The 23,187-nt window shown below is 47.9% G+C and overlaps 1 protein-coding gene across 5 annotated transcripts in view; it reads right to left on the reverse strand.

The window, feature by feature from the left end:
• The window catches only part of LOC129694160 (di-N-acetylchitobiase-like), a 40,192-nt gene extending 18,206 nt beyond the window's left edge, over positions 1 to 21,986 (reverse strand). For 3 of the 5 annotated variants that reach the window (XM_055630880.1, XM_055630879.1, XM_055630878.1), the window contains exons 1-2: positions 21,785 to 21,986; positions 17,257 to 17,396 (exon numbers count right to left, since the gene is read on the reverse strand). Coding sequence is in view for 2 of the 5 variants with exons in the window: in XM_055630877.1 (XP_055486852.1) it covers positions 1,809 to 1,946 (138 nt within the window). In the remaining 3 variants the exon portion in view is untranslated. Of the gene's footprint in view, positions 1 to 1,808; positions 2,508 to 17,256; positions 17,397 to 21,784 lie in introns of those variants that run through there. The other 2 variants (XM_055630877.1, XM_055630876.1) reach the window with 2 other exon arrangements.
• Positions 21,987 to 23,187: the final 1,201 nt, after the last annotated feature.

Genomic DNA, 23,187 nt, shown 5'->3' on the forward strand with positions numbered 1-23,187 from the left:
CTGTGCGAACATGATGCCGAGACCAACACTTATCACCCTGCACATAATCCATACCTCTCCATTCCCAGCATATACATGTGTCTATCCAAAAGTATCTTAAATGTCACTATCACCTCTACTTCAACCACCACCCCGGCAAAGTGTGCCAGGCACCCACCACTCTCTGCATAAAAATCATGTCCTGCACATCTCCTTTAAACGTTGCCTCTTGCACCTCAAAGCTATGCCCATCCCCTTCTTCTATATGTATATCTTTGTTGGCTACGTTGAGCAATTCCTGTTCCATGCGCACACTGGCCCTATCTATGAACTCAATCTCTGCTACATTGACGACTGCATCAGGGCTACTACCTCCTGCACCCATGCAGAACTCACAGACTTCATCACATTTACTACTAATTGCATCCTGCACTCAAATTCACTTAGAGCATCTCCCTTTCGTTTCTTGATCTCACCGTCTCCATCACAGAAGATAGACTATCGATTGACACAGAAACATAGAAAATAGGTGCACGAATAGGCCAATTGGCCCTTCGAGCCAGCACCGCCTTTCAATATGATCATGGGTGATCATGCTAAATCAGTACCCCATTCCTGCTTTCTCCCCAGGTACATTTCCCAGCAAGAGATGCAACACCTGTCCCTATATTTTCTCCCTCGACTCCGTCCAAGGACCCCAACAGTCTTTTCAGGTGAGGTAGAGGTTCACTTGCACCTCCTCCAACCTCATCTGCTGTGCCCAGTGTTCCAGGTGGGGATTCCTATAAATCGGTGAGACCAAGCGCAGACTCATCAATCGTTTCACTGAACACCTCCGCTCAGTCCGCCTAAACCTATCTGATCTCCCGGTTGCTCAATACTTTAACTGCCTCTCCCATTCCCACATTGACCTTTCTGTCCTTGGTCTCCTCCATTGTCGAAGTGAGGCCCAGTGCAAATTGCAGGAACAGCAACTCATATTTTGCTTGAGCAGCATACACCCCAGTGGTATGAATATTGACTTCTCTAACTTCATGTAATCCTTGCTTTACCTCTCTTCCAATCCCACCCCTTCACAGTTCTCAGACCAGTCTGACTGCCCCTGATTACATTTTATCTGTTTACTTTGTTGTTACCTTTTCCTAGCTAACAATAATCTATTCTACATTTTCCTTGATGTCCACTCCTTTTGATGTCCAATTCTCACACCTTGCACTTGCTTATCTCTGTATCTCCCCCTCTCCTGACTCTCAGTTTGAAGAAGAGTCTCAATCTGAAATGTCACCCATTCCTTCTCTCGAGAGATGCTGCCTGTCCTGAGTTACTCCTGCATTTTGTGTCTATCTTCACTTTAAACCACCATCTGCAGTTCCTTCCAACAAATTGTGCATTGTAAGTCAGATACCCATTTAAGATGGATAAGAGTGTTGTGTTCCCTCAGAGATTTGTAATCTTTAGAATGTTTAATTGCAGAGAGTTCAGATCACTCACTAAACTAGTTTAGCCAGGCTAGGAACGATATGCAGAACAGTCACTAGGAGTCAAAAGTCCACCTACTTTTCCTCCCATTGCTCATGTTATGTTCTGGTGTCCACACAAACTAGAATATAGAACAGTACAGCACAGGAACAGACCATCCACGATGTCCATACCGAACAAGACCCCAAGTTAATCTATCAGTTTCCCATCAAATCTTTCCACTCTCAACTTGAACCTATGCCCTCTGGTTCTTTATTCCCCAACCCTGGGCGACATCCTCGTAAATCCTTGCTCCACTTTCCATCTGAAGAGATAAAAGACTACGCAGTGCTTTCCGCCTCATCACTCACCTCAGTTCGATGGCTTGAAGAGATGGGTTTGCACAGAGTTTGATCCCTACACTTACAAGGATCCTTGACCGTGACTATGTTTTGCATCCACAGTGTGTTTATGACCAAAGTCAGCGCTGATTCCAGTATCCATCTCATCCTCTCTTTCTGACTCTGCCAGATCTGCTGCAACCAATGTTTTATGTATGGTAATACACTGAGAATGAAACATCCGATTCCTTTCTATATCTCTCTCTCTCTGCAAGTGGTAACAATGGAATATTGACGTCAAGTTCACGCAATTAAATGTAACTTTGCAGGAACAGTGATTTCCTCTCCTCTCCTGCAGCCTTGAACAACAGTCAGCACTGAATCCCCCTTTCATCTGACCAATATTCAACTCCAAGACACTAATCCCCTTCCCTCACAGACTCGGACAAAGTTTGTCCCTCAACGCGGATTTGAATTTCACCCTCCTCCACCATTTACACCTTACCACACAAGTTGAGGCAATAATAATTAAACTCACTGACTCCCATGGCTATCTGGACTACACTTCTTCCCACCCTGCTTCCTGTAAGGATTCTATCCCTTACTCCCAATTCATCCATCTACGCGGCATCTGCACCCAGGATGAGGTGTTCCAAACCAGGGCATCAGAGATGTCCTCATTCTTAAGGGAACGAATATAGAGTCCCATTTGTCCTCACCTCCAATTTCAGGAATTCCTTGCTTTCTCCCTCTTTCCCCTCCCCTTCCCAGCACTCCCACAGCCCACTGTCTCTGCCTTTTCCTTTCTTCTTCCCGCCCCCCCCCCCCACCCTCACATCACTGTGAAGAACGGCCTCGACCCGAAACCACCTATTCCTTCGCTCCATAGATTCTACCTCACCCACTGAGTTTCTCCAACATTTTTGTCTACCTTCAATTTCAGCATAGGTTGGTCTCACCGATAGTCTCATCCAACAACTCCACTCAGTTCGCAATAACCAACCTGATCTCCCAGTGGCTCAGCAATTCAACTACCCCTCCCATTCCGAATCCAACCTTTCTGTCCCGGGCTTCCTCCATGGCCAGAGTGAGTCCCATCGTAAATTGGAGGAGCAGCACCTTGTTTTGCTTGTGTAGTTTACATCCTAGCTGTACGAACATTGACTTTTCCAATTTCAGGTAGTCTTTGCTTTCTCCTCCCCTTCCCAGCTCTCCCACAGCCCAATGTCTCCGCCTTTTCCTTTCTTCTTCCCGACCCCCCACCCTCACATCACTCTGAAGAAGGGTCTCGACCCAAAACTTCACCTATTCCTTCACTCCATAGATTCTGCCTTGTCCGCTGAGTTTCTCAAACATTTTTGTCTACCTTCGATTTTTCCAGCATCTGCAGTTCCTTCTTAAACAATAATAGAAAGATTAAACGAAAACTTACCGTTTGAAGTTTGATCTTTATTTTATGAAAAGTTGAAGTGAGGGATTACGTGAAGAGCCCACCAGCCCGTATGCGCATCAATCTTCAGAGCAACTGTGTGAAGCCACAGACCAGTTGGACGGATTTAAACTATAGAAAGATTAACGACCCTAGACTTACCGGATGATCTTTGGTTGAGAATCAGGGTTGGGAGTGGAGGGCACGTAATCCCTCACTTCAACTTCTCATAAAATAAAGATCAAACTTCAAACGGTAATTTTTTGTTTAATCTTTCCATTTTATATCAAAGTCACGCGAGTGACAACGTGAAGCCTTCAAAGCTCTGTGGTTTCATGCAGTAACCCAATCTGTGTGTGAAACACTTAAACAGATAAACCATAAATGGTAGAAAACATGGGTTATTAATAACATGATAATTACTTGCATACATGGCCATTTCTCTTAATCGGACCACAGTCCCAATTGGGTTTGAGTTAGACAATAACTCATGCAACACTGTTCAGAATTCTATCTGCAAACATCCAGGCATATTCAACCAAATTTTGAAACTTCTGAAAGCGCACTATGTAAGCCTCCTGCTGTATGATCAAAAGGAAATATCCATTCTATTGGCTGCTAATGAGCCATCAGCAATCTCTTGAGAAACTATTAAATAATAATGAAGAAACTATCCTTCATCTCATAGGTACTTGCAAGCTCAGTGTACCTGTATACATAATAACACCCCCAATCTCCGATCTGGTGGGTATGCTGTCAACTCCAAATGTACGCAACCATGCCTGTTTTGCTTTATGAGATAATTCCCATAACAAGGTACCCTCATGTCAGTTATGACCCAGAGACCGAGCCAGACATTCTTGGCTGTGACTATGTTTTGCATCCCCAGTGTGTATATGCAAAAGTCAGCACTGTTTCCAGTCTCTATCTCATCCTCTCTGTCTGACTCTGCCAGACCTGCTGCAACAAATATTTTATGTATGGTAATCCACTGAGAATGAAACCACCGATGCCTTTCTATATCTCTCTCTCTCTCTGCAAGTGGCAACAATGGAATATTGACGTCAAGTTCATGCAATCAAATGTAACTTTGCAGGAACAGTGATTTCCTCTCCTCTCCTGCAGCCTTGAACAACAGCCAGCAATGACGCCCCCTTTCATCTGACCAATATGCAACTCCAAGACACTAATCCCCTTCTCTCACAGACTCGGACAAAGTTTGTCCCCCAACCCGGATTTGATTTTCACCCTCCTCCTCCATTTACACCTCTCCACATGAACTGAGGCAATAATAATTAAACCCACTGACTCCCATGGCTATCTGGAATACACTTCTTCCCACCCTGCTTCCTGTAAGGATTCCAGCCCTTACTCCCAATTCATCCATCTACGCTGCATCTGCATCCAGGATGAGGTGTTCCAAACCAGGGCATCGGAGATGTCCTCATTCTTTAGGGAACGAATATAGATGAGGCTCTCACCAGGATCTCTTCTATCCCCTGTAGCTCTGCTCTCACTCCCCACCCCCATATTCATAACAAGGGCAGAGTCCCCCTTGTCCTCAACTTCCACCCTAGCAGCCATCACATACAACAGATAATCCTCCGACATTTTCACCTCCTCCAAAGTGACCCCACCACTTGCTACATCTTCCCATCTCCTCCCCTTTCGGCTTCATGCACAGACCGCTCCCTCCATAAATCCCTGGTGAATCCGTCCCTTCCCACCCAAACCACCCCCTCTCCTGGTACCTTTCCTTGCAACCACAGGAAATGCTACACTTGTCGCTTTACCTCCCCCCTTGACTCCATCCAAGGACCCAAGCAGTCTTTCCAGGTTCAGCAAAGGATCACCTGCACCTCCTCCAACCTCATCTATTACATCTGGGGCTCTAGGTGTCAGCTGCTCCTCATCGGTGAGAACAAGCATAGGTTGGTCTCACCGATAGTCTCATCCAACACCTCCACTCAGTTCGCAGTAACCAACCTGATCTCCCGGTGGCTCAGCAATTCAACTTCCCCTCCCATTCCGAATCCAACCTTTCGGTCCCGGGCTTCCTCCATGGCCAGAGTGAGTCCCATCGTAAATTGGAGGAGCAGCACCTTATTTTGCTTGTGTAGTTTACATCCTAGCTGTACGAACATTGACTTCTCCAATTGCAGGTAGTCCTTGCTTTCTCACTCTTTCCCCTCCCCTTCCCAGCTCTCCCACAGCCCAATGTCTCCGCCTTTTCCTTTCTTCTTCCCGACCCCCCACCCTCACATCACTCTGAAGAAGGGTCTCGACCCAAAACTTCACCTATTCCTTCACTCCATAGATTCTGCCTTGTCCGCTGAGTTTCTCCAACATTTTTGTCTACCTTCGATTTTTCCAGCATCTGCAGTTCCTTCTTAAACAATAATAGAAAGATTAAACGAAAATTTACCGTTTGAGGTTTGATCTTTATTTTATGAAAAGTTGAAGTGAGGGATTACGTGAAGAGCCCGCCAGCCCGCATGCGCATCAATCTTCAGAGCAACTGTATGAAGCCACAGACCAGTTGGACGGATTTAAACTATAGAAAGATTAACGACCCTAGACTTACCGGATGATCTTTGGTTGAGAATCAGGGTTGGGAGTGGAGGGCACGTAATCCCTCACTTCAACTTCTCATAAAATAAAGATCAAACTTCAAACGGTAAGTTTTTGTTTAATCTTTCCATTTTATATCAAAGTCACGCGAGTGACAACGTGAAGCCTTCAAAGCTCTGTGGTTTCATGCAGTAACCCAATCTGTGTGTGAAACACTTAAACAGATAAACCATAAATGGTAGAAAACATGGGTTATTAATACCATGATAATTACTTGCATACATGGCCATTACTCTTAATCGGACCACAGTCTCAATTGGCTTTGAGTTAGACAATAACTCATGCAACACTGTTCAGAATTCTATCTGCAAACATCCAGGCATATTGAACCAAATTTTGTAACTTCTGAAAGCACACTATGCAAGCCTCCTGTTGTATGATCAAAAGGAAATATCCATTCTATTGGCTGCTAATGAGCCATCAGCAATCTCTTGAGAAACTATGAAATAATAATGAAGAAACTATCCTTCATCTCATAGGTACTTGCAAGCTCAGTGTACCTGTATACATAATAACACCCCCCATCTCCGATCTGGTGGGTATGCTGTCAACTCCAAATGTACGCAACCATGCCTGTTTTGCTTTATGAGATAATTCCCATAACAAGGTACCCTCATGTCAGTTATGACCCAGAGACCGAGCCAGACATTCTTGGCTGTGAATTATGCAAAAGTCAGCACTGTTTCCAGTCTCTATCTCATCCTCTCTGTCTGACTCTGCCAAACCTGCTGCAACAAATATTTTATGTATGGTAATCCACTGAGAATGAAACCACCGATGCCTTTCTATATCTCTCTCTCTCTCTGCAAGTGGCAACAATGGAATATTGACGTCAAATTCATGCAATCAAATGTAACTTTGCAGGAACAGTGATTTCCTCTCCTCTCCTGCAGCCTTGAACAACAGCCAGCACTGACGCCCCCTTTCATCTGACCAATATGCAACTCCAAGACACTAATCCCCTTCTCTCACAGACTCGGACAAAGTTTGTCCCCCAACCCGGATTTGATTTTCACCCTCCTCCTCCATTTACACCTCTCCACATGAACTGAGGCAATAATAATTAAACCCACTGACTCCCATGGCTATCTGGACTACACTTCTTCCCACCCTGCTTCCTGTAAGGATTCCAGCCCTTACTCCCAATTCATCCATCTACGCTGCATCTGCATCCAGGATGAGGTGTTCCAAACCAGGGCATCGGAGATGTCCTCATTCTTTAGGAAACGAATATAGATGAGGCTCTCACCAGGATCTCTTCTATACCCTGTAGCTCTGCTCTCACTCCCCACCCCCATATTCATAACAAGGGCAGAGTCCCCCTTGTCCTCACCTTCTACTCTAGCAGCCATCACATACAACAGATAATCCTCCGACATTTTCACCTCCTCCAAAGTGACCCCACCACTTGCTACATCTTCCCATCTCCTCCCCTTTCGGCTTCATGCACAGACCGCTCCCTCCATAAATCCCTGGTGAATTCGTCCCTTCCCACCCAAACCACCCCCTCTCCTGGTACTTTTCCTTGCAACCACAGGAAATGCTACACTTGTCGCTTTACCTCCCCCCTTGACTCCATCCAAGGACCCAAGCAGTTTTTCCAGGTTCAGCAGAGGATCACCTGCACCTCCTCCAACCTCATCTATTACATCTGGGGCTCTAGGTGTCAGCTGCTCCTCATCGGTGAGAACAAGCATAGGTTGGTCTCACCGATAGTCTCATCCAACACCTCCACTCAGTTCGCAATAACCAACCTGATCTCCCGGTGGCTCAGCAATTCAACTACCCCTCCCATTCCGAATCCAACCTTTCTGTCCCGGGCTTCCTCCATGGCCAGAGTGAGTCCCATCGTAAATTGGAGGAGCAGCACCTTATTTTGCTTGTGTAGTTTACATCCTAGCTGTACGAACATTGACTTCTCCAATTTTAGGTAGTCCTTGCTTTCTTACTCTTTCCCCTCCCCTTCCCAGCTCTCCCACAGCCCAATGTCTCCGCCTTTTCCTTTCTTCTTCCCGACCCCCCACCCTCACATCACTCTGAAGAAGGGTCTCGACCCAAAACTTCACCTATTCCTTCACTCCATAGATTCTGCCTTGTCCGCTGAGTTTCTCCAACATTTTTGTCTACCTTCGATTTTTCCGGCATCTGCAGTTCCTTCTTAAACAATAATAGAAAGATTAAACGAAAACTTACCGTTTGAAGTTTGATCTTTATTTTATGAAAAGTTGAAGTGAGGGATTACGTGAGGAGCCCGCCAGTCCGCATGCGCATCAATCTTCAGAGCAACTGTATGAAGCCACAGACCAGTTGGACGGATTTAAACTATAGAAAGATTAATGACCCTAGATTTACCGGATGATCTTTGGTTGAGAATCAGGGTTCGGAGTGGAGGGCACGTAATCCCTCACTTCAACTTCTCATAAAATAAAGATCAAACTTCAAACGGTAAGTTTTCGTTTAATCTTTTTATTTTATATCGAAGTCATGTGAGTCTTGAGAAACTATTAACCTCTTGAGAAACTAACTCAACCTCTTGAGAAACTATTAAATAACAATGAAGAAACTATCCTTCCTCTCATAGGTACTAGCAAGCTCAGTGTACCTGTATACATAATAACACCCCCAATCTCCGATCTGGTGTGTATGCTGACAACTACAAATGTATGCAACCATGCCCGTTTGGCTTTATGAGATCATTCCCATAACATGCTACCCTCATGTCAGTTATGACCCAGAGACCGAGCAAGAGATTGAGTAAAGACTGTGTTCTTTGTGCTGAAATCAATTGCTAAAAGCATAATCAACTTAAAAGATACTGCTCCCATTAGGAATACAGTAGATTAATATCTGCATAATAATTTACTGATATACATTGCACACTACTATGAATCTAGGCTTTTAGAGCGGTCATATAAAAGACACCTTGCACATGTTAGTGAACAGCAGGTGAATAACCAATCATTTAGTGTCCCACTTATGGGACTATAGAGAATGACAAAGCAGCACAAGCAGTGTCAATTGTGCTATCACATAATTGCTTCTCTTAGCCCAAACTGAAAGTAACACAAACCTCTGTTACTTCAGTTTAAAAGTAACTCACATGTCTTGTTCACAAACTTCCCATACAATCGTGCAGAGGTGGCTGCCCGAGAAAAAGGCTGCACCAGCCATCACTCGTGACTTCGAGTAAATAGGAGCTTCTTTCAACCAACTTACCATGGACACCCTGAATGAATAGGCAAAGTTGGCACTATTAAATTTCAGGTTGCCTCATCCTTAATATCCTAAGAGGCATCATCTGAGAAACCCCTAAGTCTTATCAGCTACAGAAAGTTGCATGTCGTCTATAAACTCGATGACATGGGAAGTTTGTGAACAGACCTCGACCCCCACCAATTCGCCTATCGCCAAAACAGATCCACAGAAGACGCCATCACCGTAGCTCTCCACTCTGTGCTGAGCCATCTGGAGCAGGGGCAGAGCTACGTCCGGATGCTCTTTGTGGATTTTAGTTCAGCCTTTAATACAATCATCCCGGACATTCTCATAGGTAAACTGGTCACTCTCGGCCTCCCCACTGTCACATGTGCCTGGATAAAGGATTTCCTCACCAACCGGCCCCAGACTGTGAGACTCGGCCCCCACCTCTCCTCCACTCGCAGGTTGAGTACCGGTTCCCCACAGGGCTGTGTGCTAAGCCCCCTCTTATACTGTCTCTACACCTACGACTGTAGTCCGGCCCACAACAACAACCGCATCGTCAAATTTGCTGCCGACACTACTGTGGTCGGACTTATTTCGAGGGGAGACGAGGCAGCCTACAGAGAGGAAGTCCTGAAGTTGACAACCTGGTGCTCAGAAAACAATCTGGCTCTGAACACCAGGAAAACAAAAGAGCTCATTGTCGACTTCAGGAGGCACAGCACCGACTTAGCCCCCCTACACATCAACGGCGAGTGTGTGGAGAGGGTCAACACCTTCCAGTTTCTCGGTGTCCATATCGCTGCTGACATCTCCTGGACGGACAACACGACAGCGGTCATCAAGAAGGCTCAGCAGCGGCTGCACTTCCTGAGGGTCCTCAGGAAGCACAACCTGGACTCTAACCTGCTGCTGACCTTCTACCGCTCGTCCATCGAGAGCCTGCTGACATACTGCATTACAGCATGGTATGGCAGCTGCACCATGGCAGACAGGGAGAGGCTTCAGAGGGTAACCAGGACAGCGCAGAGGATCATTGGCTGCCCTCTCCCCTCCCTGATGGACATCTACACCTCCCGCTGCCTTAGCAGGGCAAAGAAGATCATCAAAGACAGCTCCCATCCTGCGTTTGGACTGTTCGACCTGCTGCCCTCTGGAAGGCGCTATAGGTGCATCAAATCCAGGACAAACAGACTCAGGAATAGTTGCTTTCCGAGAATTATATCTACCATAAATTCAAATTCACACATGCACTGACTACACCGCCCAACACGGACTTCCATCTGTATATATGTATATATGATATATGTATATATGTCCCCCCCCCCCCCATCTCCCTTCTGTTTTTTTTTTTTTTTTCTGTTTCTTGTTTTTTTTGTGCTAAATTGTATGTATGCACTGAGTACGAGCAGCTTTCAGTTTCACTGTACATGTATAGTGACAATAAATGGCATATCTATCTACACAATGCTCTTTTGATCTGAGTAGGGCAACATTAGCTTTAGAATCTCTGTAAATAGCCTAGGCCTGAAGCCAACCCCTTGGTAGAGTTTAAACATTCCACCACTAGCTTTGTTATCAAAACACCAGATATATCTGTGCCTCTTGTGTATATATATGGCAAAGTATGCATCTTCAAGATCGATAGAGGCCCTAATTCTCTGAATCAGCTCAATTGCTGAAAGCCAATCGTCCATCTTAAACTGGATAACCAAACACATGATCAGATTAGCCAAATCCTAACCTGATTTGGCATGCTCCACGTTTCTGCAATCTTGAGAAATATCAGAAATATATCCCTCTTGTTCTTGGGCAGACTACTCATCCTTTGTGAGATGTCACTGATTCCACTTGGAACCATCGTTTCCTCCATTGACCATACGGACGGAAGTTTTTAGCTTCTCTGTTGCATTATCTATTTATTAATTTATTTTGCTGATAACATATAATCAGAACCCTATGACTAGAGCTGAAACACAGTATCCACTTGATGAGGAAATATGAGTTCCCTGTCAACTCTTGACTGTCGAGACTTCTGGCGGTGTCATGGAGAATTAAGGCGCGGCATTGAGCTTCTCCCCCGTAAAAAAATTGTAAAAGCCGTTTTAAGTCAGCAGCGATTTTTAAAAAAACTCACCAAAGTCGCCTGGTGTTGTGTAAGGGTGATATCATCAGAAAGTGACGTGAAAATCGGGGAGATTAATGGTGAAATCGGGTGTTTAAATGAGTTTAAGTGAGCAGAGATAATCGTTCAAGGGCGCCAGAGAAAAATACTATCAGCCTTCAGCTCGAGGAAGTATTGGATACTCTGCAAACGACAGAAGAAGGTTCAGAAGAAGAAGATTCTTACAGCCAAGGTTCTCTGCTTGAAATGGCAGCAAAAGGAGACAAGAAGGAGAAAGAGGTGAAGCAAATGCTTTTAGATATGACTGCTACAATTAACATGACACTGAAGAATATGCAAAGTATGGAGTCTCACATGGAGAGTAACAAGCAGTGTATGGAGACTAGCATGGAGAGTAACAAGCAGAGTATGGAGACTAGCATGGAGAGAATTTCTCAAAAAATTGATAATACTTGCAGTGAGTTAAAAGAACTGAAAAAGCAGTATAAGGAATTTGATAAGAGATTAAAATCAGAGTGTGTCAGAATTGAAAATGATTACAACAAGAAATTTAAAGGTGTAAAGGATGATATCGGAAAGCTGGATGAGATAATGGAAGAGATGGAGAATGATATAAAAGAGATTGTCTCGGAAATAAAGAGTTTGAAACAATCACAGAAAACTGAAGAGGAAAAACTTGGAAGAATGACTGATAAATGTCTGGACCTGGAATCAAGAACTCGGAGATATAATCTGAGCATTCTCGGAGTAAAGGAAGGACGATAGGGACATGAATCTCATGCATGTACTTTCGTTACTGATTTACTCAAAGATGTCTTTGAACTGTCGGAAGATCCAAGAATAGATGTCGCTAACCGAGTTGGGTATGTTGCAAGAGGAACAAATTATTCAAGACAGATAATTGTGAAATTCCATGACATCTCTTCAGTGGAATTTATATTGAAAAAGATCACTCATGGGAAGAAGCTGACATACCGTGGGGATAATGTGCGAATATTTCGCGATTTCTCTCCAGAGGTAGTCCAGAAAATGAGATTGTTTACACCGGCAAGACACACTTTGAGGGATGTCCCGGGAGTAAGATATGGAATTTACTTTCCCGGAAAAATGAAGGTATCTTATAACGGCGTTGAACGCTCATTTGCAGATCCCGGAAAAGCTTTAAAGTATGCAGAGGACATCATTAAGAAAACATCGGGGCAAGCTGCCGACAAGGAAGAAGATTGAACTTTTTACAGAGTTTTGAACTGATTAACATGGCCGAGCTACCCAGACAATTAAAAAGCTTATCTCATTGGAATGTGTTATTCGGCGAGAGATCCCAGGCTCCTGATGTAAAGTTCAGCGCCGCCGCCCGCGGCTGGACGCTCCACAGACCGCAGCTCCGCGATGTTTTTCTCGGCGGTCCCAGCTCACCGGAGTTCCGGCGCGGTTACCCAGGTAGGGCATCGTCCGCTCCGCGATAGTGCTCCAGCACTGTGCCGCTGACAAAGCCGAGGATCTGGCCAGTCCCGACAGGAGACGCCGCTCCAGGCCCGCTGGTAGGCCGCGAGGACGGGTCGGAGGTGCTGCCTGGAGAAAAGCAGCCTCCCCGACCAGGTGGGGACCCTGAAAAGCAGTTTCCCCCTACGCCCCACCTACCCCCCACATAAAAAAGACTAGAGCTCCAGAACAAAACACTTTTAACTGCCTAAAAATAAAAAAGAGGTGAAAAAAACGGACAGCTGCAGGCTAGGCAGCCATACCATACAGGACGGCACCCCGATATAGACATGATGCAGAGAGATAAGAACAATGAATTAAAGATATGCAAAACAAATGATGGTAAAGGAAACAGGAAAGAGTCCACATCTTGAACAACAGATACAATAGATGTGGTTAGAGGAGGTGAAACGGAACCTCTGCCTAACCTGAAAGGACTGTCTCAGTTCCTAGACAGAGTCGAGGGAGGAGGTATAGGGACAGGTGTTGCATCGTCTGCAGTTGCAGGGGAAGGAATCTGGGGAGTGGATGGTTTGGTGGTTTGGGTGGGAAGGGATGAATTAACCAGGGAGTTGCGGAGGGAACGGTCTCTGGTTAAGGTGGAAAGGGGTGGAGATGGGAAGATGTGACTAGTGTCACAAACCAGTATTGAGAGAAAAAAAAAATTCTCTCACAGAAGGTGATGAGTGCCTGGAACACACTGCTAGATGGGTGGTAGAAGCAGATAATATAGTGGTGTTTCAGCGGCTTTTGGATAGGCACATGGGTATTTGGGGAATGGAGGGATATGGCTTACATGCCGGAAGTGAAGATTGGTTTGACCTGGCATCAAGGTCGGTCTAGATATTGTAGGCTAAAGGGCCTGTTCCTGTGCTGCCGTCTGTACTATGGTTGGTTGAACTTCTGTGAATTGTGGAAAAGAACCATGAGCGATGAAAAATAAAATGATGCAATAGTTATGTGAGAGAGATAATTTAGCTGAGAAGGTGTCTGAGGTTCGGCCTCCACAGAAGGAGACCTCCAGGAGGACATTCACACTTGACTTTGTAGAATAGAATAGAATAGTTTCTTTATTGTCATTGTAACATGGGCCATGTACAACGAAATTTAAAATGTCAGCCAGTCAGTGCAGCATTCAAACATTTCTAAAGCTAACGAAACATCCACGGTAAAATAATAAAGATAAGCAAATAAATAAATATCACAGACAAAGCACGCATACACACCCAACCCTCCATCCTTCTGTCGATTTCACCGTTACCACAGTCCCTTAGTCTGTATCGCCCCTGCGTTCCTTGGCGGCTACATTTAGTGCTTTTATAGCAGTGGGGTAAAAACTGTTTTTTAGTCTATTTGTCCTTGTCCTTGTGGATCTGTACCGTCTGCCTGACGGCAACAGTTCAAACAGGGAGTGTCCGGGGTGGGAGATGTCCTTTATTATATTCTGGGTTTTTTTGGTGCAGCGGGAACTGTGTAGGTCCTCCAAGGTAAGGAGAGGGCAGCCGACAATCCTCTGGGCGTTGTCAATGGCCCTCTGGAGCGCTTTCCTCTGAGCCGCTGTGCAGCTGGTGTACCACACGCATACACAGTATGTTAGTATGCTCTCAATGGAGCACCGATAAAAGGACAGCAGCAGCCTCTGAGTGATGTTGTTCTTCCTGAGCACCCTCAGGAAGTGCAGTCTCTGCTGGACCTTTTTCAGCAGCGCAGTGGTGTTCACGCTCCACGTCAGGTCCTCCTCAATGTGGATTCCCAGGAAGCGGAAATCCGCCACCCTCTCTACACAGTCCCCTCTGATGGTCAGTGGTACCATGTCCGTTTTGTTTTTCCTGAAGTCTATTATCACCTCCTTCGTCTTTGAGGTGTTGAGGAGCAGGTTATTTTCTTCGCACCACACTGTCAGCTGCTCCACCTCATCCCGGTAGGCGTACTCGTCCCCCCCGGAGATGAGTCCCACCACTGTAGTGTCATCCGCAAATTTGACAATGGTGTTGCTGTGGTGGGCGGGGGTGCAGTCATGTGTGTAGATGGTGTAGAGCAGGGGGCTCAGTACGCAGCCCTGTGGAGAGCCGGTACTGAGGCTGAGGGCCGTGGATGTGTGATGGCCCACTCTGACTCTCTGGCTTCGACCCGACAGGAAGCTATTTATCCACGTACAGGTGGAGTGTGGAAGTCCCAAGTCCCCCAGTTTGTCCACCAGTTTGTGGGGAAGGATAGTATTAAAAGCAGAGCTGTAGTCCACAAAGAGCATCCGCACGTAGCTCCCCCGCTGCTCCAGGTGAGACAGTGTAGCATGGAGAGCTGTGGCTACAGCGTCCTCTGTGGATCTATTCGCTCTGTACGCAAACTGGTGGGGGTCAAAGCTTCGGGGCAGAAGTGATGTGATATGACCCCTGGTGTACAAACACAGTGATTGTGGACAGTCACTGCTCCCCAAACCTGGAGTATGTGACTGTTAAGTGCAGGCCCATTTACCTCCCTAGAGAGTTTACTGTTGTCATGATAACTGCTGTGTACATACCACCAGATGCCAATGCTAACTCGGCTGTCGGTCATTTGTATGGTAGCATTAGCAGCCAACAGAGCACATATCCTGACGGTGTTCACATCATAGCAGGGGACTTTAACCACGCGGACTTGAAGAAAATGCTGCCCAAATTCTACCAGCATGTTAAATGTGCTACAAGAGGAGCAAACACCCTGGACAAGGTCTACTCCAACATCAAGGTGGGCTATAGGGCTAGACCACTACCACACCTGGGCCAGTCTGACCATATGTCCCTGCTCTTAATTCCTGCATATGCCCCCCTCAGGAAAACCGCTCCTACCATTACAAAGACCATCACAACCTGGCCTGACGGTGCTTCTCAGCAGCTGCAGGACTGTTTCGACAGGACCAACTGGGAGGTGTTTGAACACCGGGACCTGGAGGTGTTCACAGACAGTGTACTGTGCTACATAAAAAACTGCATGGACACGGTCACAGTGGACAAACAGATCCGGGTCTACCCCAACCAGAAGCCCTGGATGACCCGGGAGGTCCAGCGGCTGTTGAAAGAGAGGAACACCGCTTTTAGGTCTGGCGATAGGGCTTTATACAGCACGGCCCGAGCTAACCTGAAGAGAGGCATCAGAGAGGCCAAATCAAATTACAGGAGGAAGATAGAGGACCACCTGGACAGTAATAACAGCAGGCAGGTGTGGCAGGGGATCCAGTATCTCACCAACTATAAGACCAACCTTGGAGCTGTTGAAGGTGACGCCTCGCTGGCAGAGGAGCTGAACCACTTCTTTGCTCGCTTTGAAGTGGAGCCACCCGAGACAGCCACATCACAGCACATGGTCCACAGCAGCCTACCCCTCAAGATAGAGGAGCATGAGGTGAGGCGCACTCTGCGGGCCATCAATCCAAGGAAGGCCACTGGTCCGGACGGCGTATCTGGACGCGTGTTGAAGGACTGCGCAGACCAGCTGGCTGGAGTCCTTACAAGGATTTTTAACCAGTCTCTGGCCCAGTCCACTGTCCCACCCTGTCTGAAGTCCTCCACCATAGTCCCCTTGCCCATAAAAACCAACATCTCCAGCCTCAACGACTACCGGCCAGTCGCACTCACACCAGTGGTGATGAAGTGTTTTGAAAAACTGTGTGATAGAACATTGAGCATAGAAGAGAACAGCACAGGAATAGACCATTTGGCAAACAATGTCTGTGCTGAACTTGATGCCAGTACAAACTCTTATCTGTCGGTACATAATCCATATCCATCCATTCCCTGAATACCTATGTTCCTATCCCAAAGCCCATGACATTAGACCCACAACCAACTCCCTGAAATGGCCAAATAAACCATTTGGATCAGGGGTACTTATATGACCAAGAATTGATGTTGTTTTCAACCCGTGAAGGAATAAAACCTGGAAACAAAGATTTGCAGATGTTGGTTTCCCACAAAAAAAAGGGCAGAGTGCTGGAGTAACTCAACGGGCCAGGCAGCATCGCTGAAGTGCATGGATAAGTGTTGCATCGGGTTGTGACCTTTCTTCAGACTGATTGTGATGGGTGAAAGCTAGACCAGAGGATGGGCAGGACAAACCCTAGTGAGTACATGTGGGTGAGGGGGGTTGTGATCGGCCGAACAAAGGGCAGAGATGAAAAAACAAAAAATGTGAGTTAAGAATGGAAGAAGTGTGCATTGTGAAGCCAAAGCAAGTAATATAGGTGGGAGGGTTGGGGGAAGAGAGAAATGGATGTGCAAACAGGTGGGACATGGGGAAGAGAGTGGGGAGAGACTGGAGGGGAGAAGGGGGGTGGCTTGTGGATTTGTGTGTGGTCTTACTCTTGAAATGGAGGAAGCCCAGGCTAGAAAGGTCAGCATGGGATGGGAAGACAAGTTAAAAGTTAGCAACTGGGAGATCCAGGTGACTTAGGCAGACCGAGGGCAAGGGTTTGGCAAAATGGTCACCGAGTCTATGTTCGTAGAGCAGATGGTTGTACAGTAGATGGAATAAAATGTTCTGAGATGCCGACTAAATTCAGCTCTACACCGGTCTTAATTAAACCTTGGATCTTTGTTGATATTCATGCAATCATCTGTGGTAAAATGAGTTACCTTTCAGGACAAGTCTAAAGTTATATGAATGGGTGTTACAGTAGATCCCATCTTCCACAGCATCAGTCACTCCAATCGTTATAATCTTCGACCAGTCATATTGAGTTCAGCGATTTGTTTCCAAGGTGAAATGTAAAGACCTGGAATAAAATGGAATAAAATGCCATCAAAGTAAGACATAACAATTTCCTGCAATTATACTGAATTATCTGCTCTCAGACCCTGAAGAAAATTAAGGGGTGTTCGTGGACAGATTTAGCCTGCAGATGGTGTTGGTGGTATATTTTTGTTGTAATCCTGAATGCTAGAGCTGCTATCTCACAGCACTAGAATCTTGGGTTCAATCCTGACCTCGGGTGCTGTCTGTGTGGAGTTTGCATGCTCTCCCTGTGAATGTGTGGGTAGTACATTATAGCATAAGAACAGGCCCATCAGCACAATGTGATCTCAGCAAAATAGGGATGTAATGTTGTTTAAGAAGGAACTGCAGATGCTGGAGAATCGAAGGTACACAAAAAAGCTGGAGAAACTCAGCGGGTGCAGCAATACAATACAATACAATACAATACAAATTTATTGTCATTTGAGCCCCAGTGAGACTCAAACGAAATGTTGTTTCCACAGCCATACAAACAAACACAATGTCCTACAGACATACACACAATTAAATTCACACAAACATCCATCACAGTGAAGCCACTGTGATGGAAGGCAAAGTCTTTTCTCTCCCCTGTTCTCAATTTCTCTCCCGATGTCCAAGCCCCCAGGCGGGTGATGATAAGTCCCACGGCCATTTTAGGCCGCGCGGGGCGATTTACTGCCCCGCTCCCGGTCTGAAAGTACAAGGTTGGAACCCCCACGGGCGATGGTGAGTCCCACGGCCATGAAGCCGTGCCAGGCAATGTACGGTCCCGGTCCGGGTCGTTCCAACCCCGCGACACGGGCTGGAGAAGTCGCGTTGCGGGAGCTCCGGGAAGCGGTCTCTCCCCCAGGACCCGCGAGCTCCCGATGTCCCAGTCCACCGGACCTGCGGCTGCGTTGCTGGAGCCTCCGAGCCCCAGGAGTCGCGTTGCAGCAGCGAGTCACCACTGCTCCCCACGCTCTGAGGCCGGCCAGCCTCACGATGGTGAGTAGTCCGCAGCTCCGCAGTCTCCCGAGCCCCCGGGTCATTCAGGTTGGAGGCCGCTCCACGGTGCTAGGCCCCAACGACAACGGAGACCGACAGGGAAAAGGTCGGGTCTCCCGGACAGGGAAGAGATTTAAACAGTTTCCCCCTCCCCCCCACCGCCCCCCACATATACACATTTAAAAACACTATTAAAAAACACCAAACACTACATTTAACTAGACAAAAAATTTAAAAAAAAGACAGTCAGGCTGTAGGGGCCGCTGCAACGGGTGAGTCGCGCCGCCAACCAATGACCCGGGGGCTCGGGAGACTGCGGAGCTGCGGACTACCGAAACCTGAAACCACATCGGGTCTGAAGAAGGGTTTCGGCCCGAAACGTTGCCTATTTCCTTCGCTCCATAGATGCTGCTGCACCCGCTGAGTTTCTCCAGCTTTTTTGTGTACCAGGGATGTAATGTTGATGCTCTACAGGCACTGGTAAGGCCACATTGGGAATATTGTGAGCAATTTTGGGCACCATATCTGAGGATGGATGTGCTGGCTCTGAGGAGGGTTCAGAAGAGGTTAAGTTCAAGTTCACATTTATTGCAACTATTAAGGTAGTGATATTTGAGTTCCCATACAGCCATACAAGTAAAAAGAACATAATACACAATAGAATTTAACATAAACATCCACTACAGTGGAATCAGCATTCTTCACTTTGATGGAAGACAATACATTCTGTCATCTTCCTCCTTTGTTCACCCATGGTTGGGGACTTGAACCCTCCGCAGTCGCAGCTACAGATGTTCAGGCCTTCTCGTCGGGAAGATCAAAACTCAGGTGTTGGGACGGATCAGAACACACAACTTGGAGTTCCAGAATCGGCCGCTTCTTACCGGAGACCACGGCTTCACGATGTTAAAGTCAACAGGCACCTGCGGTGGGATCCCCAACACTGGCGATCCTCGGCAAAGGATCCCAGGCTCCCGTATATTGGACTAAGTTGGTTTGTCCTATACGGGACCGCCCTTGCCCCAGATTTGACTGCTCTGTAATCACCAGAGCGCACGCTTCCAGACAGATCATATCTTATACATCCCTGAATCCCAGCACTAGCGGAACAGCATCAACAGACTAAGGGGGCCCTGTGCGAGGGCCGAGGCTCCGGCTTGTCCCTGGGTGAAGGAGGAGACCCAGCGGTCGGTCGCTCCTCCCACCCACCCATCAACAGATAGCCAGCCTCCTACGCTGAGGTCTTGTCCATGGTGTCAGTGCTGCTGTACAAGTGATGTTGGCTGACCTGCTGAATTACTCCAGCATTTTGTCATGTTAGGTGCTTATCTTCTGCTTTCTGAACAACTTATAGCCACCTCCCTTAACCTCTCTTCTAACTGGGACTGATAAGGAAATACCTCCCTACTCTCCCTCTGATTCCTGTCCGCCCCTGAATCCAAGCATTGACGCGTCAAGTTAATATTTTACTCCAACTACTATGCCGTCGCTCGTGAGCACACCCGAGTTCCACTCCAACTGCCAAACCTTCCAATTCCAACCGCCTAACGGCCCGCCCCCGACTGCGTGATTGGTCGGCCCAGGTCATGCCCGGTCCACGCATTAGTTCGGGCCTGACCAGCGACGGTTCGATACCAAAATGGCTCTGACCACCTCCAGAACCCGAGTAATGGAGGCGGTTAGGCTCATGAGTGAGACGGCCTGATCTTGTGTACGTGTCTCCTGTGTCGTGGGGCAGAGCTGGCAGTTTTTTTAGACAATAGGTGCAGGAGGCCATTCTGCCCTTCCAGGCCACACAGCCACTTACCTTGATCATGGCTGATCATCCACAATCATCACCCCGCTCCTGCCTACCACCCACATCCCTTGATTCCGCTATCTTTAAGAGGTCTATCCAACTCTCTCTTGAAAGCATCCAGAAAATTGGCCTCCACGTCCTTCTGAGGCAGAGAATTCCACAGATTCACAACTTTCTGAATGAAAAAGTTTTTCCTCATCCCCGTTCTAAATGGCCTACGCCTTATTCTTAAACTGTGACCTCTGGTTCTGAACACCCCCAACATCGGGAACACCTTTCCTGCTTCTAGCGCAGGGGTGTGAAACTCATTTCAGATCACGGGCCGGATTGGGCAAAATGCGACTTCATGAGGGCCCGATCAGATGCGCGCGCGTGCTCCCACAGCTTTCGTCGCCTTTCGTTTTTTCAACCTGCTCTCATGTGTCTCAGTCTCTGCTTTAACTACAAAGTTACGAATTTTATTTCTTATGAAGAAGATTGCCTAGCAATTTTATGATTGGAATTAACTTAGTCGTAGGCTACAAGAAAGTTGTGATGAGAGAGAGAAACTATGCTAATTGCTGATTGTTTTGGGAGCCACACCCTTGCCATTAATAATCCATTTGAAATCGATCATTAGCAGACACAAAAGTAGACCAAACGAAACAAATTGTAAATGTGGGCTACACAACTGCACCTAATGTTTATTAACCTGCTTCCAGCAATCAAACTCAGACAATGAACACAGTTAGCCTCTATTTTTTATTGATGTGATCACACTTACAATAATAGAATAGTCAGAAAATTGATCACAATATTATGACGCTCTTCTTCTTCTTCTTCGTGCGTATGGCGTGCACAGCCTAAAGCTGTAGGACAACTTATTCTATTTGATCTTCCTTGATTGTGCACGCCAGGTTGATTGCATTCGTCGAAACAGGGCGGACCACGTGATGGTTGCAATCTCCCACTCCAATGACACTCAATATTTCATAATGCATTTTATTTACATGTCGAACAGTGTCACTCATTTTTCACTTGCTGTTTCCAGACACCTGACATCGCTTGGCTTTAACCAGCCTGTCAACATCAGGGACCAGTTTCTGGGCAGTTGTGATTTTCATAACGTCATTGAGATTTCTGTGTGTCAGCTGCGAGCGCAGTTTGGATATGTTAATGTTCTTTATGGAGAGGTGTCTGGTCTGGGGTGGGGGTTGTCTGGTCTGGGGTGGAGTGGTGTCTGGTCTGGGGGTGGGGGGGTGTCTGGTCTGGGGGGGGGTAGTGCCTGGTCCGGGGGGGGGGGGGGGTGAGGGGTGTCTGGTCTGGGGGGGGGGGGGTGTCTGGTCTGGGGGGGGGTGCCTGGTCCGGGGGGGGGGGGGTGAGCGGGTGTCTGGTCTGGGGGTGGGGGTGTCTGGTATGGAGGGGGTGCCTGGTCTGGTCTCTGGGGGGGCGGGTGTCTCGTCTGGGGGGGGGGGTGTCTGTCTGGGGAGGTGCCTGGTCTGGGGGGATGTCTAGTATGGGGGGAGAGGGGTGCCTGGACGGTGGAGGAAGAAGCGGGTGTATGGTCTAGGAGGGGACAGGGGGGCGGCGCGTCGGGCTGCCGCCAAATTCAGGCGTGGCCTCACCTGCCGGCAGGCGGTGTCCGGAGGGACACTGCGCTCCGCATCGAGAGACAGGAGCTGACGCCTTCAGCCCAGTGAGGAGGCAGCCACCGATGGCGATGATGAGCCGGGCGCCGGGACCGTCTATGGCGGCGTCGCGAGGCTGCGCCCAACCGGCAGCGCGATTCAAACCATGGCGGCGCAGCTTCGTGGGCGCGCGCGCTGTTGTCAACCGCCCGTAACCGCGCGCACGCGCAGTGCTCCCCGTACTCCGCCACGCGCACGCGCAGTGATCCCCGCCCGCCTCCGCACGCGCAGTGATCTCCATCCGCCGCCGCACGCGCGAGCAATGGTTGCCGCTCGACAATAGACACAGGAGCTGACCATTCGGCCCTTCAAGCCAGCACCATCATTCAATGTGATCATGGCTAATCATCCACAATCAGTACCCCGTTCCTGCCTTCTCCCCCGACTTCGCTATCTTCAAGAGCCCTCTCTCTTGAAAATTTCCAGAGAACCGGCCTCAATCGTGCTCTGAGGAAGAGAATTCCGCAGACTCACAACTCTCTGTGAAAATGTTTCCTCATCTCTGTTGTAAATGGCTTACAACTTATTCTTTACCTGTGGCCCCTGGTTCTGGACTTCCCCGATATCGGGAATATCTACGGGAACATCTACGGAGTCATCTTGGGGAATGGCTGCTAACCAGCAGCCGTCCGTTTAATTCACTTTTTTTTTGTAGTTCTAGTGAGTCCTGTGTTTTGTTTGTGGGAGAAATATACTTTTTAATGTGGGGGGGAAGGGGGTAACTATATTTCTAGGACCCTACCTGGTCGGTGAGGCAGCTTTTTCTCCGGGCTGCCCCGTCGACCCGTCCTCATGGCCTACAAGTGGCCGTGGAGCGCCGTTTCCTGGCAGGGACCGCCCAGCACCTCGGCTTCGGTGGCGGCACAGCGCTGGAGCGCTATCGCGGAGCGGAGCGGGCGATGCCTTGCCTGGGTCGCCACGCTGGATCGACGCGTTGGAGCTCCGGTGAGCTGTGACCGCCGAGTTCAACACCTCCGGGCTGCGGGTCTGCGGAGCGGGTGGCACCGACTTCAACATCGGGAGCCTGGGAGCTCCAAACCGGCGCGGCCTTGTCGGCTTCGGAAGCCGCAGTCTCCGGTAAGGAAGCGGCCATTCCAGGTGGCCCAGCCACTGAGAGGACTCTCCCGACGCCGGGGCAACAGCACCTGGCGAGAACGGCCAGGAACATCGGGCCTCCGTAGAGCGGCGGCCTCAATTAGCCTGACTTTGGGAGAACTGGGGATGGGGACTGGACATTGTGCCTTCCCCCACAGTGGTAACCATTGTGGGGGGATGATTTTTGTGTGTAAGTGATTATTTTAGTTTGTGTCCAAGATGGCTGTCGGAAGGGAGCGTGTACG

This window comes from Leucoraja erinacea, unplaced genomic scaffold, assembly GCF_028641065.1.
Source record: "Leucoraja erinacea ecotype New England unplaced genomic scaffold, Leri_hhj_1 Leri_561S, whole genome shotgun sequence".
Taxonomy (NCBI): Eukaryota; Metazoa; Chordata; class Chondrichthyes; order Rajiformes; family Rajidae; genus Leucoraja; species Leucoraja erinaceus.